The sequence below is a fragment of the Chenopodium album genome, chromosome 7 (genome assembly GCF_948465745.1).
Source record: "Chenopodium album chromosome 7, dcCheAlbu1.1, whole genome shotgun sequence".
NCBI lineage: Eukaryota > Viridiplantae > Streptophyta > Magnoliopsida > Caryophyllales > Amaranthaceae > Chenopodium > Chenopodium album.
The window spans coordinates 64,418,881-64,435,156 of NC_137840.1; the positions used below are offsets into that span (position 1 = coordinate 64,418,881).

Consider the following 16,276-nt stretch of genomic DNA (forward strand, 5'->3'; position numbering starts at 1 on the left):
GAAATGTTGTCCATATAAAGAAAGGTCAACTTCAACTCCCCTAAACGGCTTGATTCCCTAATCGGCCCGTTGACCCCTTGAAGTAAGAGGGAAATTTGGTATGCGACTTTTTAAAATAAATTTAATTATTAATCAATAATCATACTTCCTTTGTTATTTAAATATTACAACAATTGCGATTTTGTCACTAATAGGGCGGCTAATGCATGCAAATGTAAGCATTATAGCTAGCCTTGTACCCTTGTTTGAAGAGCTCTATCGGATTGGCCTAATCACATGCAAATGTAAGCATTATTAATTAGGGAAATATGTAAACAAATATTTTAGGGATATATATTATTAGAAGGTCAATTAAAAAGAGACAATTAACATTAATAAGGAAAAATAAGCAAATTAGTAAAGAGTTATCACAAACCTTTTAAAAGATAGGGATTCACTCTAGAAACAATATGGGAGAGACTTCATTCTCTTTGTCTAGCCCGTTCACCCATATCAAGTGTCCATTTTTAAGATTGATGATGGAACAAGAATATATCTAAACATGGTCATTCATGATTTTACATGAGCAGGAGAAACTAGGTTGAATTTGTTATATACACCCAGATGTACCGTACACCCGAGATCATTTGCTCATTTAAAATGACCTACAAAACAGGATCTCAAAACTAGGTGTTACACCAAGTACATGAAATGGCTACTAACTAAACGAACAATTGGCCAAAACATTCTTTATTCGTTTTCAAGAGCAAAAACAAATAGTCCCAATTTCAACAATTGGCTGACTACTTCAACTAAATATTCTTTCGACAACTACTTTACACGGTTACACCGTACCACTGCAAGTCTAATTACTTGTACATTACAATAAATTAACGTTCATACACTCAAACTATTATCCTAAGCTCAAAAATTCATATTTAAATTTGTACGTAAATCATAATAAAAATCTTTTAACCTAGAACTGATGTTGTAATTATACTTTTGAGTGAGTACTAATGCGCAATGATTTGAGAGAATTGAATCACTGCAAGGAACTTGATCGAGTTCGTAGGGGAGGAGGAAAAAAAAAAAAAAACATTGAACGGTTATTAGGTTGTTGTCATATTGTATTACAAGGAGTAGAGAAAATTCCTAATGGATCAAGGTTTTCTTTCCATTTACAAAATTGTCTCATAAAAATCTCTCATGCACGTTAACTTCTTTAATTTTGCCTTTAAAAAAAAAATTACTACAACTACAAGAACATACGAACATACTACAATAATCCCCTCGACCCGTGGTAGTTTTCATCTAGAACGACGAATAACAAATTAAAGTGTTCGTCAAAAAAAAAAAAAAAAAAAAAAAACAAATTAAAGTGTTTTTGGATTCATTCATTAACATTTTAGGAAAGGAATTGAAGCAATTGGGGTAAGATAAGTTTGATCATCCAAGTGTATAAAAATACAAAAGGTGATAAAATATGATATGCATGCACCATCTTCATATATTATCAATACATCATCTTTCATTATCTGCTTTCATATTTTTTTTATTAATCGAGTAAATTCTACTACATACAATCGAACTTCATCATTCTTGGACCATTTCAAAAATTAATAATGTAAAAAATAAAAAATAAAATAAAAAAACCATCAACCTTGGAATGAATCCCACTGTTTATAAGAAATTTTTAAAGATTAAACCCAATGTTTAGTTTGGATTATTTAATTACCATTTTTCTCACCAAGTAATTTTGTATTATATTACTAGTTTCAAAAGAATATTAAGGATTACTTGTATGTTTTTCTAGTCAAGATTTTGAAAAAAAAGGTTATAAATAATGGAATGAAGTGAATTGGTAATATTGTTAGTTATAGCTTTATGTTAAAAACTTGAAATCAATCATTAATTATATATCGTACCCCCTATGTACTCTCTAGGAGTGAAGGTGTACGTACACACGAAAATCAATCAACATATACCATACCCCCGATACTTTCTAAGAGTGAAGTTGTACACACAAAAGGGGCCTGATGTCCGAGCAATCCAAATAAAAAAGAGGAGAGTCCAGTCCATAAACCTGGCTCAAATAAAAGATAGGTTCCATACTAAAGTCACTTGGTGTCTTGGTGATAGTTGGAGTAAATTTTCTAAAAGTACTTTATAAAGTGACACTATTTCTCCGATTACTCTCAAATGGATTATAATGAGTTTAAAACAATTTTCGTGAGTATACTTTGTGAAGGACCATATGGTACTAATGGGAATATAAGACTAATAAGGCTTTGTTCGTTGTTGTCGTCGTCCTAGACTCGTAGTAATATGTTTTATTATCAACTTATAAAATTACTCTATATAGATGTGTATAGATGATAGTTATGATACTATGAAATTATTCAAGTGATCACGCTAGATAACATTAAACAAATTGCATGCCATTGTTTATGATTGGTTGTAAAATTAAAATTTTAAAATTATTCTTAGGTCAAATTCGAGGTCACCATCAATAGTTTAATCAGTATAAAATTAATAATAATTGACAATATAATAAAATTTATAAACAAGCACTAAATAAAAGGTCAGCTAAAAATAAAAACCACCCTCTAATTAAATTATTAATAAGAGTTGATTATGAATAATAATAATTTGATAACATTTTCAAGAAAGAATCTAATAAGACTTGAAAATATATCAAAAAAAATGTAATCTTCTTCTGTTTGCCTCTCTTTTTCTCATCATTATTTTTTTTTTATAACACTAGGAAATAAAACACACCGTAATTCTCTCACTACACAAACATACATACATAAATTCAATAAGAGAGAAGACTTTTTATTAAGTAAGATTATTTTTTATTGAGAGCAGAATCATGAAGAGGAAGAGAGAAATGGAGAAGAAAACAGAGATTAAATCTGCTATTCAAGAGCTTTCTTTGCTTATCAAACTTAATCGTCGCGCTACTTTAAGCAACAACAACAATAACAACAATACTGTTATGGCTCTGTCTTCTCCTGCTGCTACTGATGCTGATGCTACTGCTGCGGCTGCTGGTGCTGGTGCTGGTGCTGATGCTGGTGTCGCGACTGCTGATGCTGGTGCTGCTGATGTAGTGACTGCAGATCAAATTCAACAAGAACGGGTTGTTTCTTATATACCTACAAGGCCTTTTCTGTCAATTTGCACCTTGATCATTCAAGTTCTTGGTAATTTTATTTTATCTCTTAATTTTTATGAAGTCTACTGTTGATTAATTGATTGATTTTTGAAGAAGTTGCTTTCAACTTTAATTGGCTTACCTGCTAGTCATAATCAGGCTTGTGGATGCCTCATGTATGATACATGTCGTTTTGTGGCTTTTACTCTTTTTTTTTGTGGCTTTTACTCAACTAACCACAAGTTTATCTATACATGAGAAGGTCCATCTTATTATCATAAATAGTAGCATGTCTTATTATTCCGTTCCTAAATAACAAAATCGGGTGATTTATAAATTTTACTGAGAAAAGAGAAAGATAAAAGATAAAACGAAGGAATTTATGAGATGAGAACAACAATAGAAATAGTCGTTGTTTGTCACATAAAATAATATTAGATTACATTTGAACCTTCCCAAAAAAAAAAAAAAAAAAAAAAAAAGCATTTAGATTATTATTAAAAAACAACGAAATGTAAATTTCAATCCAACAATACATAAAAAGACTCGTTATCATATAAAAAAAATTCCCAATTGCCCTTATTTTAAGTCAAATTACAAAGTACAGAGTATTAGATAAAATGTCATCTCTTCAAAATATACATACTCAATACATCAAAATTATATTTATCAAAAAAAAAAAATACATCAAAATTATAAGGTTGGATACGTAAGACAAAATCAATTTATAAGAGAATTTTGATTTATAGGTGTCATTAGTTATTTTAGGGTTTATGTAACTCTATTGGAGAGCTTATATTACTATTATTATGACATGACAATTAAGTTTTCCTCCTTCACTAGTAAGTTTTCTTTAATTAAATTATTACTAGTTTGATATAGTCCAAAACACGTTGGTGTTACATTAATTGAAGGTAAATATCGTTTTTACACATACGTATTTGAGGCACTCAAACTTAAAAATATCTCTCAACAAAATTTTTTTCCATTTGACTTTTCATTTTCAGTATGTAGCGTAGTTTGCTACTCCCTCCGTCCCTAAATTACATTTCTACTTCTTTCTATGATATGAAGAATAAATGTTAGAAGTAGGAATGTAATTTAGGGACGGAGGGAGTACATAATTATATAATCATGAATTAATTCGTTTTCTTCTTTATCTTTATTTTTTTTTCTCTAGATGATTAGATTATCAAAAATTTTAATAAATTGTACTTTCTCCTTTCCTATTCGTTAATATGAAATGTCTTGATGATATAGAGTCAAACTATGAAAATTAATCATAACCATTTTTTATTTTTTATTTTTAATTTAGACTTTGTTATATTCGACTCAATGTGTATAATTTTAATTATCATGTACGTAATAAAATCTATGCATATGTATCTTAAGATGGGAGGATCTTGTCGGAGATAGTTATGTTTAACAATTCATCATTATATCTTTGGATTTATGATTGTTTGCGTATTTATGTAAAATTATTGCAGATAAGATAGGTCCTACCATGGCTGTAATGAGACAAGACATCCACAAGAATGTTCAGGTAAAATATACATCTTCTACTTTCTAGCTTGAACAGTTTTTGTGGAGTCGAGTTTATTGGCAAAATTTTATAGATGAAAACTGTCTTATCTAACTTACGCTATAGGAACAGTTTTTTTTTTTTTTTTTTTTTTTTTTTTTACATTAAGACATCAAATTTTATGTTAGATTTTTTTTTTCCTTTTTTTTTTTTTTCAATAATTGGCTTAAAGAAATAGGGATGCATTATTCAATATATATATGATGATTTTCTAGAAAGTATATGTAAGCAATAGTGTATGAACAAAACTTTATATTGATGACATTCATGAGATATTATGCCATTAAATTAGAAATTAAATACCTTCAAATTTAATAAAAGGATTAATAATTTAAGTAATTTAAACAATAAAGAGTATGTATCTAATGTTTGCAACCTTTTAATTACTACTAATCCGTATGTTTTAAGGTAAATTAGTGTCAAAATATGTAAAACAAAAAATTTTAAAAAATAGATATAATAAACTATATATTTTAAGGTAAATTATTCCGTAAAAAAATAGTTAGAACAGTAAAGATTGTCAAATCGATAGAATATGCTTAATGTTAATATTAAATGTCTAATGATACTTGTTTATAACAAGGATTTTGAAGTTTTGAAGGTAATAATGTTGACATAAAATGTTATCAATCAAGGCTAAGTCACTATCTTGATTGTGCCTTGGCAAGAATGCAAGATTATGATTTGTTTTGACAAACAGTTGCTTGTTTAAGATATCAATAGAAAAGCTCAACTATTGAAATATTCTGCTTTAACCCTAAATATACTCTACTTGTATATTTTATGTATTCATTAGTAACAACTTGCCATAAAACTATCCAAAGCTAGAAGAAGTTTGTTTTTGATGTCGTTGCAATGGTTGAGATGGTTGTAAACTTGTAATAGGGTTTGAACATGATCTGGATTAAGCATATGTCTAATGTAAGAAATATTGTTGGTACATTAATTTAACTATCAAATGTTCTGATAATGGTTTTTAAGAACTAACCAATAGGTTCAATTTATAATTAATATTCTAATAAGGTTGAATAACCCGTTAAAAAAAAAAAAAGGTTGAATAAGCTCAAATAAGTTCAAATAAATTTAGTTAAATAAAAATCACGTTAATAAAACAAACATTTAATCTAGCCTGTTTTTGGTGCTTTCCTAAGTTACCAATTTAAACCAAAAGAAAAACAAAATAATTATATTTGTTTTCATAAAGACAAATTTAGTTGGATTTTGTATTTTGCCTGTTTCCTCTTAATTTTGCATATAAGTGGCATGAATATTGCTTACCATTTCCTAAAATTCACCTAATTCATAGACAAGATTCATATAATTAATTTGTCATTTATTAATTATCATTTGTTCATGAATCGGTGAATCCTAACCTTAATTAGAGATTGGAGATGCTTTGCGATTCTGATCCGACAACATATTCAAATTTGGTAGAGATATTAAACAAAGAAGCAGTTGAACGATGTGCCAAAAAAGGTGATAGCTGTAGCAAAGCCTTGCTTTGGCTAACCAGGTATGTATTATTCCCCTACTATATATGCCAATTACTTAAATCTTGTGTTAAATCTATAACAATTGATGGTACGGTATGTCTAATAAAGTATTCGCGGTTTGTGTAAAATGATCCGAACTAAGAGAATTATTGCTACCGGCAATATTGATAATTACATATACATGTATTCTAGGTCTTAAGAAAAATTTTCATTTGAAAAATAATTTTGGTGTAAAGAGAGTTACAAAAAGTAAATTATGTACGCGGACTTTGACCTCTGATACTCTAAGATCAATCCATTCTTTAATTTAATTGAAGTTAGTTGACATTCAAGGAATTTCAAGTACTCTTATATGATACTCCCTCCGTTTTTAAATACTTGCTCCATTTTAATTTTTTACACTATTCATTTGTCCTACTTTGACTAATGTTTGTGATTCATACATAAGAAAAAATATAGTTTTGTGGGTACTTGTTGGAATCATCTCAATTAATAGATTATTAAATTTCAATTGTTAGAATTTATACTTATTGATAATCAAAGATATTATTGATCAAAGATTAGCATCGGCATTCGTGCCCGAGAGAAATGGAGCAAATATTTAAAAACGGAGGGAGTAATATTAAAGTTGCTCTTTTAGTTTACCATTAAGGTATAACTTTCTAATAGAGTGTACGTATAAGTTTATTATGAGCTTCATTGATCATCTGCTTAAATTTTTGGTTGAGATGTTTTTTGTACATGGTTTTTTTTAGGCAGTGATTTTTTTTATATGCAATGGTAAAAACGTCAATGTGACACAAAGGTCACAAGTTCTAACCTCATCTAGCCCCTCCTTTTAAAGTGGAATACTATAAAGCACTAGATATGGCGGAGCTTGTGCTGACAGTCTCTCATGTGAAGGGGTATGATTGAGTATATAAATCAGTTATGAGTTTCAACATTAGCTTAATTTTTTTGTTGAGATAGAGTTTAATTTATTTTCTTAACATCCAACCATAAACCAACAACAAAACGAAGAAAAAACATTGTTGGGCACAGTTCCCTCGTTTTAGGTTATTTTGCACATGCCCCTAACAATTTTGATTATTTAAAACCATTTTATAACAATTTGATCCAAATATTGTTTTTGATATCCAAACACAATAACTCATTGATAAATAATGTTAAATTATAGACGATAGCAAGGTAAAATTATCTAAAATCTAAATGACAGATAATATAAAATACTAGAGTAATTTATATAATTTTTAGTACAACCAGACAAATCCATGAAATTAATAATACATTTTCGTACGTCGAGATTTTAATTTTGTGTCTCCTCTGCATGCTCTCCTTTATTTGTACAATTGTACATGATAACATGCATGATGCATCATGCATGCATGGTACCAAGGGTGGTTCTAAGCATGTATAGGGTGGTCGATCGCATAAGCCTTTTAAGAAAGAGCTTTGATTTTTTAATTTAGTAATATATTTTTCCTAAAAAAATAATTTTAAGACTCAATTTAACAAAATATACCAGATCACTTTCAGTGTTAGCATTTGTCGTCCCGCTTCTGCATGGTACCTAATAGGCCGCTATTGGATCAATTGCTACCTTAAATTGATTAAATTTGTCACAAATTAATTAAATTGGGACTTGGACGATCCCATTTACTACGAACCTAATATAATGAAATAGTAAACTAATTGTCGAATAAGCTTGTCATGCCATATATGATTTTAAGCTAACTCTCTTTGTAGCTTTTTTGTGCCCTAATGATTAGCTAATGACTTGTTACTTAAATGGGCTTAATTTTCTCAATTACGAGTAGCTTTAAGAACTTATTTATATTAATAAATTAATAAATTTCTAAAATTTTGGAAATTATCATCCAAGCTAAAGCTAATTGTATTTTTTTTTTTTTTTTTTTTTTTAGTTCCAATGGTCAAGCTAATAGCTAGAAAATCGATTATATATATATGATTAACATGAAAATGTGTTATAATGATTGAAATTAATCTTGGGAATACATATGATCAACTTAATTGTGCAACTCTATGTCATTTAATTTAATTCGATTCAGCATTATATGAACCTATGGGGTGATTTAATATGTGATTTCCCTAATTTATTAGAACGTGTTTTTAACTTAAGAGTTTAATAATTTAGGAATGCATGACAAAATTACGCATAAATTGAAGTAATGAATATTATTACATTCATAAATTTCCACCATATAGCATCACTTTTACAAATACTCCTATTATCCATAATGCGAATGTTTTTTTTGTTTTTGTTGTTGTACGCGTATATTTTATTTATGGGCGAGGACAATATATAATTATTTGTTTTCATGTGAATATTAAAGGACCTTAGACTTCACGGCAGCATTACTTGAAAAGCTAGTAGCTGAACCAAGGGAAAGTATGGAGCAAATTGTGGCCAATTCTTACGAAACCACATTAAAACCTTGGCATGGATGGATTTCAGCATCTGCTTACAAAGTAAATTCTTAAACTCTCTTCCTCCTCAATTTAATTTCCCCGTATCATAAGGTCTACGACACTAATTATTTTATTTTATATCCAATTCATATCAATTTGATTGACTATCATATTTGAAATTGGAATTATAAAATTATAGGAAGTACTAATATAATAAATAATAATACAAAGTACATATAGTTTATAATATAATAAAATATAATATAATAAATAATAATCCTCTGCATAATTAAAGATGTATATTTAAATGTTATTTTGTATTGTATATATATCAACTCAAAACAATGATTTAACAAAGTGAAATAATGATCAAAATTAGTGAATTAGCTTAGAACGAATCTAATAAATGCAGAGTAATTTTATTCAAATGAAACATTATAAGTTTTAGATAAATAAATTAAATAATTAGTAGAGAGAGTCGCGTCATCATAAAAATAAAAAAAGAAAAAAAAAAACAAATTTACAATATGGCTTAAATTGTACGAGTACAAATTTACAATACGGCTTAAACAAACAAACAAACATAGAAGGTTAATTAAAACCTAAGCATTACAATTTACACGGCTTAAATTGTACGAATAGAATTGTCATGAAAATTAAAATACGTTACATATGATATTGGTGGAGTTATAGTAGGGAAATTTGGTGTACAATATAATATAGCATGATATATGAAAATGGTTGGTGATGCAGGTAGCTCTAAAATTAGTGCCTGAAACTGATACACTTATTCTCCTACTCATGGACAAAGGTGATGATATTGACTCCTTCAGAGATGACATCCAAGCTTTCATTTCATTACTTTTGCCCCTTTTGGAAGATCTACACTCTACTCTTGTAAGTGCCCGTCATTAAATCGACTTTATAATAAGTAATCAATCTGTATAATATGTTGTTGAGCTAGTCACAATTTATATGTACATACATAAACCGACTTTATAAATTAATCAGTATGTATAATATGTTGCTGAGCTAGTCACAATTTTTAGGTACATACATAAATCGACTTTATAATTAATCAATCTATATGTATTATTATTATTATTATTATTATTATTATTATTATTATTATTATTATTATTATTATTATTATTATTATTATTATTATTATTATTATATTTAATTTGTCAAGAAATAACAAGATTTAGTGAAAAATGATCTCAAGAACCATTCTATTATACATTGCTGGAAATTTAATTCTGAATCTTGTGTATGTTTTCAGAGCTCATTTCGGCTGGAGAAGCTCAAATCTACATAAGGACGTTGATCGACTTGCAAATGTTAATATATATGACTTACTTCTGTACATAGTTACTGAAAAGAAATAGAGATTAATTTTCTAGGCAATTCTACTTCATGTTTTAATGTATACGTACTTGTGTAAATACGTATGTTGTTGAAGATTAAGACTTCTATCAATAATTAATCACCTAATTATAATATTTCAAAAAAAAAAAAAAAATCACCTAATTATAATTGCTTATTAATATTTTTACAGTTTATAATTCACAAAACCTTATGAGTTGGTTATTACATACTCTTATCGCTAAATATCTTCAATTGCATGATGGACTTTCATTTGAAAGGGATCGATGTAGATATACTTTGTATAAAAGTGTATAAATTAATAGATATAGGAGGTTTTCCTTCACTCTTCTCCTTTTACTCTCCTTCTCTTTTATTTCTTTTTATCTGGTCTTAATTGTAATTTTTGTCGGGGCTTTCACCGGTAGGGCTGTACACCGGTCCAAAACCGGACCGGACCTGACCCGGACCTGAACGGACCGGGACCTGAATCTCTATATTTTGAGGACCGGGGACCGGACCTGAATCATCAGGTCCGGTCTCGGTCCAGACCTGAAAAATCAGGTCCGGTCCGGTTTTGGACCTAGTGGGACCTGATTTTTCTATTATTATTTTTTTACTAAAAAAATCAATTTGAAAATTGAAATATGCAACTGACAAAATCAACTACTGTAGTTACTCTTACATAATTACAAAGGAGTTTCAATACTCTGTATCAATTCAGATTTAACATCAAAATTAAAAAAAATGAAAAAGAAAAAATAAGAGCATGCACTATCAAGCAACCAAGCAGACACCAGCTACACCACAATTTTCACCAAATATGCCACCTTTGAAGCAGGTGGTTGCGTAGGAGTAGAGTAGTAGACCGTGAGGCGAGTAATTGAGGGGGAACGATGTGCGATCTGGTGGCTGCTGTCGCCGACGCGATTTAGAGGTTGTGGTCGCTGGAGTCGCGCGATCTAGTGGTCGCGGTTGCTAAAGTCGTGAGATCTAGTGGTCACAATCTCTAGAGTCGCGCGAGGTGGTTGCGGATCTACAGTTCGTTGGAATTGTGTGCCAAGATGGTGGATAACCATCTCGCCGGTGTCTTCGTGGTGGTAAAATGGTCACCGGTGGCTTGGTGAAGACTTGAGGGAGATTAAGGGAGAGAAGTGAGAAGGAGAGCATTAGAGAGAGGCGAAGATTGAGAGTTAGAATTAGGGTTGAAAGTTAAGGTAGTATTTATATTTTACAGAAAAAAAGCATCTTTACAGGTTTCAGGTCCGAACCTGAAACCCCCGGTTTTAGACCGGACCCGGACCTGAAACCGGAATCCCTGATTTTCAAGGACCGGGACCGGACCTGAATCTACCGGTCCGGTCCAGGTCCGGTCCAAACAGGTCCGGATCAGGTCGGGTTTCAGGTCCGGGTTATATTGTGTACACCCCTATTCACCGGTGTTTTTACAATTTAAAAAACAAATAACCGAATTACAAACCAAAATTCCGATCTATTACATTAAGCCTATTTTCTTTTACAAAGTATCTCAACCCCTTTGCCTTTTCATGTATAAACCAAAATAAAAGACCCTAATTCTCAATTCTTTTTCTCAAGATCTCTCTCTCTCGCAAAGAATGTAGTTAACAAAAAAAAGTTCAACGATTGTAGGAATTTTTTAGGTGAATTTTGAGTTTCGAGTTTGAATGTTGCGAAAGAATGAAACAAATTTTAGTTTGGATTAGATTCTAATTAGCAAAATTGAATTAATTCGGTTTGGTATGGATTGGACCGAATCTAAATTCAGTTTGGATTCGGTTTGAGAAATGCAAAACCGAATTAATTCGGATTGGATTCGGTTTTGGCTATAATCCAAACCGCAAACCGAACTTTCACTCCTTCACCATTCAGCGGTTCAGTCTCATATTGTTGTCCACTTAGACTTCAACACACACATTTAAAGGATACTGTAAAATATAGGATATGTTTAATTATACAAACTTCCAAGCCTATCATTAGGCGTCCATTATTAAGCTACAAATAAGGTAACTAAATAACAACTTTGACTGTACAACTAGAAATCCGGTAGCAGTTCTTCATGACCCAAATTGAAAAATGGCTATGAATGATGAATAATGCTCTTATTAAAAATAAGATGTGGGAGTTGGTGCCCCGTTCTCCGAATGTGAATGTGATTTGTTCAATGTGGATTTTTACTCATAAAGTTCGTTATATCTAATGGTGATTTTGAGAGGCATAAAACTTGTCTTGTAGGTGATGGCAAGACTCAACATGTTGGCATTGATTGTGGTGAGACTTTTAGTCCAGTGGTGAAACCAACTACAATCCGTATTGTTCTCAGTCTATCTCTTTCGAAGGCATGACCAATTCATCAATTGGATGTCAAAAATGTCTTCCTTCATGGTAATAAATATACACATGAGTAACATGACTATGCATTACGAACTACGGAGTATATACAATGTATTTATATTTAAGGAGTTTAGGATAGAATTAGAATTAACTAGTTTAGTACCCGTGCAACGAACGATATTACTAAACTTTTTAAAGAATTACAAAGATATTATAGTTCAATTACTCTTTATTTAAAAAAAAAAAAAGTGATTTATTTAAGGAAATTCAAATAACTTAATCAAATTTAATTAATTACATAGCTCATAATAGTAAACACAAATTGTCACAAACATATAACAATAATAGTAAAATTATTAAAGAATTAGGGCTTATTCTCATACGTTGAAATTCAGTTCAGTTCAGTTTAATTTAGCTCCTAATTTCATTCTCTTATAAAATATCCATTTCAGTTCAGTTTAGTTCAATTCAACTCAGTTCAGTTCAATTCAGTTCAGCTGAGTTCAGTCAATGAGAACAGACCCTTAGACATTGTCAATAATAAAAGAAATTATTGTATTGTAGAATTTATAAATGAAGTACTGTTTCTAAATTAATTATTCAATGTAAAAAAAATCATAAAGATGTATGTTAGGTTTCCATTAGAGGTGATCATAAATGATTTGTCTCGATAGTATTATTGTTAAAATTGTTACGAAAAAGATTAAGTAACAATAATAAAAATAAAATAAAATAATTCCAAAGACAATAATTCAAAACAAGAAAAGTATTGTCAAAGTTTTTTTTTTTTTTTTTTTTTCTAGATTAATTTTTTTTTTTATTATTATTATTAAAAGAATACAATTATTCAAAGAACTACAAATAAGATTAATTAAAATGATTTCAATTGTAACGTACTTAAAGTTATCTACAAAAGGAAAGGAACTAAGGAAGTATATGTTAACCTGTTCAAAAAATAATGTTGACCAATTTTATAAAGGAAATTTTGTGAAAAAATACCTATTATAATCCAGAATTTGCGAGAAACTACCTATTAAAAAAAAAGTTGTAATTGACTACCTAATTTTTTAAAAATGTTGTAATTTACTACCTTTACGCCGGATTATGAAGGAGTTTGACCAAAATTCTCCGGCGTTGACTTGGTCACGTGACACTTGGTGAAAGAAAAGGGTCATTAAGTGTCACGTGATGGTCACGTGACCAAGTCAACACCGGAGAACTTTGGTCAAAGTCCTTCATAATCAGGCGTAAGGTAGTAAATTACAACATTTTTCGAAAATTAGGTAGTCAATTATAACATTTTTTTTAATAGGTAGTTTCTCGCAAATTCTAGACTATAATAGGTAGTTTTTCACAAAATTTCCTTTTATAAATAATACTCCGTATTGAATTTGAAATAAATTTGATAAATTTAAACCTTGAACTATAGGAAATAATATTATAGTTAAAACGATTACAAAAGAAACAAAAGGAAATAATTAGATTCTACCAATACATAATAAAACCTTTCCCATAATGGCTAAAAAGAAAAAAGGAAAAATTTTGCACCATGAAATGACGTGTTATTCCTGGTGTCTTTTTGGTGTTTGTTTTAGTATTATGTTATTGATAATTGATTGATTTAGGATTGTATTACAAAATTACACATTATTGATTGGTATAATTTTATTTTAAAAGCTAAAAACACAATTAATAATTTATGTTCGATTTAAGTTAATATATCTACTTATGACTCCTTTTGCGAAGCCATAAAAAATTGTGTAGCTTCCTATACCATTTTCCTTTATTTCTTTTAACATCAAAAAAAGAAATGTTTCCTCTACTTTCCTAGAATACCAAACTAGCTAATTAAGCCATAGCTCAACAAAATATTAACAATAAATCAATAAAACACCAATAGAGATCAATCCAATAATATAACCAATCAATTATGATCACCAAATAATTTAAAAAATAATCATGATGGCCAACTACATTAACACGCTCTAATTTAACCTCTTTCTATATTGGTTTTATTAATGTACTGAAATTAGTGCTTATCCATAGATTCAATTGAAGAAAACTGACTTTAACAGTACAGTTTTGGTTGACAGAACTGTGTGTGTCCTAAGGCTAAATGTGTCTCTAATTATGAGACAATTTAATTAATAGGATAATATAATTAATTATTAAACACAAAAGGTTAATGGAAGAATAATAATTGTTTATACTAATTGTAAATAACTCAGTTGCTTCTCCTTTATTTAAATTCTTAATTAGATCTAAAAAAGATTTGATCAGATAATTGGTCTACCATCTTTTTGCAAGTAAGTTTACAGAAACATTGTATCAACAGTACAAGTACATCTTATCTATGTAGTACAACGTATAATCTTACCTCTTAATTTCCAACAACTTCATCATGTTGTCTATATTTCAAACAATAAAGGGGAAAAGAACAAGCTCAAATACAAAAACAAAAACAAAATTTGCATAATTAATTAGGCTTGATTCCATTATCTTAATTATTTGTACATAACATGTGAACTTATACGTCCGATTTAAAACGTAGGTAGTATTAATATTACTCGAACCTTATATTACCTCCGTATTTTTTTTTAATTGATACGTTTTGACTTTATCACTATTCACACACTCTTCTTCCTCTTTGACAGTGCTTTGTGGTTTATACAAATGGAAAATATAGTCATGTGGGGTCTTGTTAGATTCGTCATGATACATATTACCTCCGGTCCAAATTACTCGCAACTTTAGGGTATTATTTGTGAGATATAAAATATTCCAAAGTTGCGAGTAATTTTGACCGAAGGTAGTATATTTTCAAAAAATCAAATTTTCATTATTTTTGCTTATCGGAAATTAAAGATATGTATGGTTGAAGTTGTGCGTTGACAAATGTGACTAAAGAAATGTGTCAACTAAAAGGAAGCGGATGAAGTATATTTTTAATTAAACATCAGAGAGGATTTCTAAATTCAATTTTTCGCTACATATAAGAAAAAACATGCATAGTTATATAAGGTACTGTTTAATCTGTCTCGTTGAATACTTGATTAATATTCTTTTTTCAATTAAATAATTACTAGTGAGTAGTCCAAGCGTTGTCCCAGATTACTACTTTTGTAGTTGTGCAATGCTAATTTTAAGAGCATTTAATTGTTTGTATGTACACTATGTAGTATGTGTCTTCAATACTTCTGTAGTATAATATTAATTTGTGTCAAGGTTAGAACAAGATTGCTAATCAGCTTAGATGATGAAACAATAATTTTTCTTCTACGAGGTCAAATGTTTGAACTTTTTCATCTATTGAGGAGTACTTGAGTGGATGATGTGGCATATATAATTAATGAGAAGTTGAGTGTCGTGGCGTGGCGTAATGAGAGGGTTTGCGTGGCGTATAGATTAGTTCTTAGGAACATCGATCTTTTAATAGATCAGTACGGAGTATAGATTACTAAAATAATAAATAAAAAAATATATTTACGGTTAACAATTTTTATCAATAAATTAAACGTAAATAGGAACAACAAATAGAAGAGGAATCATCTAAAATTTTCTTGTGAAATTGTCATTTGAAAAAACAATCCTTGTTTTGTTCGAAATTGTGTGAAATAACTTATTGATTGGAGTTTTTTTAATGTTTAAAATACTCCTTATGTTTTTATATTTTCTTACTACGTATTTGCTTTTAGCAATTTTTTTAATGTAGTATTGTATTCGTTATAAAAAGCGAATTTAATAAGTTAAAAAAGTTAAATAAAAGCATTTTCTTAATTATATTTTGTTTGTAGCAATGAATGATTGAATGAATGTGCTTTCATTTGCTGATAAGAGGATGAATTTATCGCCCAAATAATGGAAGTCAACTTCGGCTCATAAGCCGATATCTGCCACATGAACAAAATGCTCGATCCT

General features: G+C 29.4%; 1 protein-coding gene across 1 annotated transcript; it reads left to right on the plus strand.

The window, feature by feature from the left end:
- Positions 1–2,818: 2,818 nt before the first annotated feature.
- Positions 2,819–10,048, plus strand: LOC145638081 (glycolipid transfer protein 3-like). The gene is made up of 6 exons (XM_081689040.1): positions 2,819–3,185; positions 4,624–4,679; positions 6,101–6,231; positions 8,566–8,701; positions 9,395–9,538; positions 9,924–10,048. Exons 1-6 carry the CDS (start codon positions 2,852–2,854, stop codon positions 9,957–9,959), a joined length of 837 nt encoding a protein of 278 aa, XP_081545166.1. The 5' UTR covers positions 2,819–2,851; the 3' UTR covers positions 9,960–10,048.
- The last annotated feature ends 6,228 nt before the right edge of the window (positions 10,049–16,276 follow it).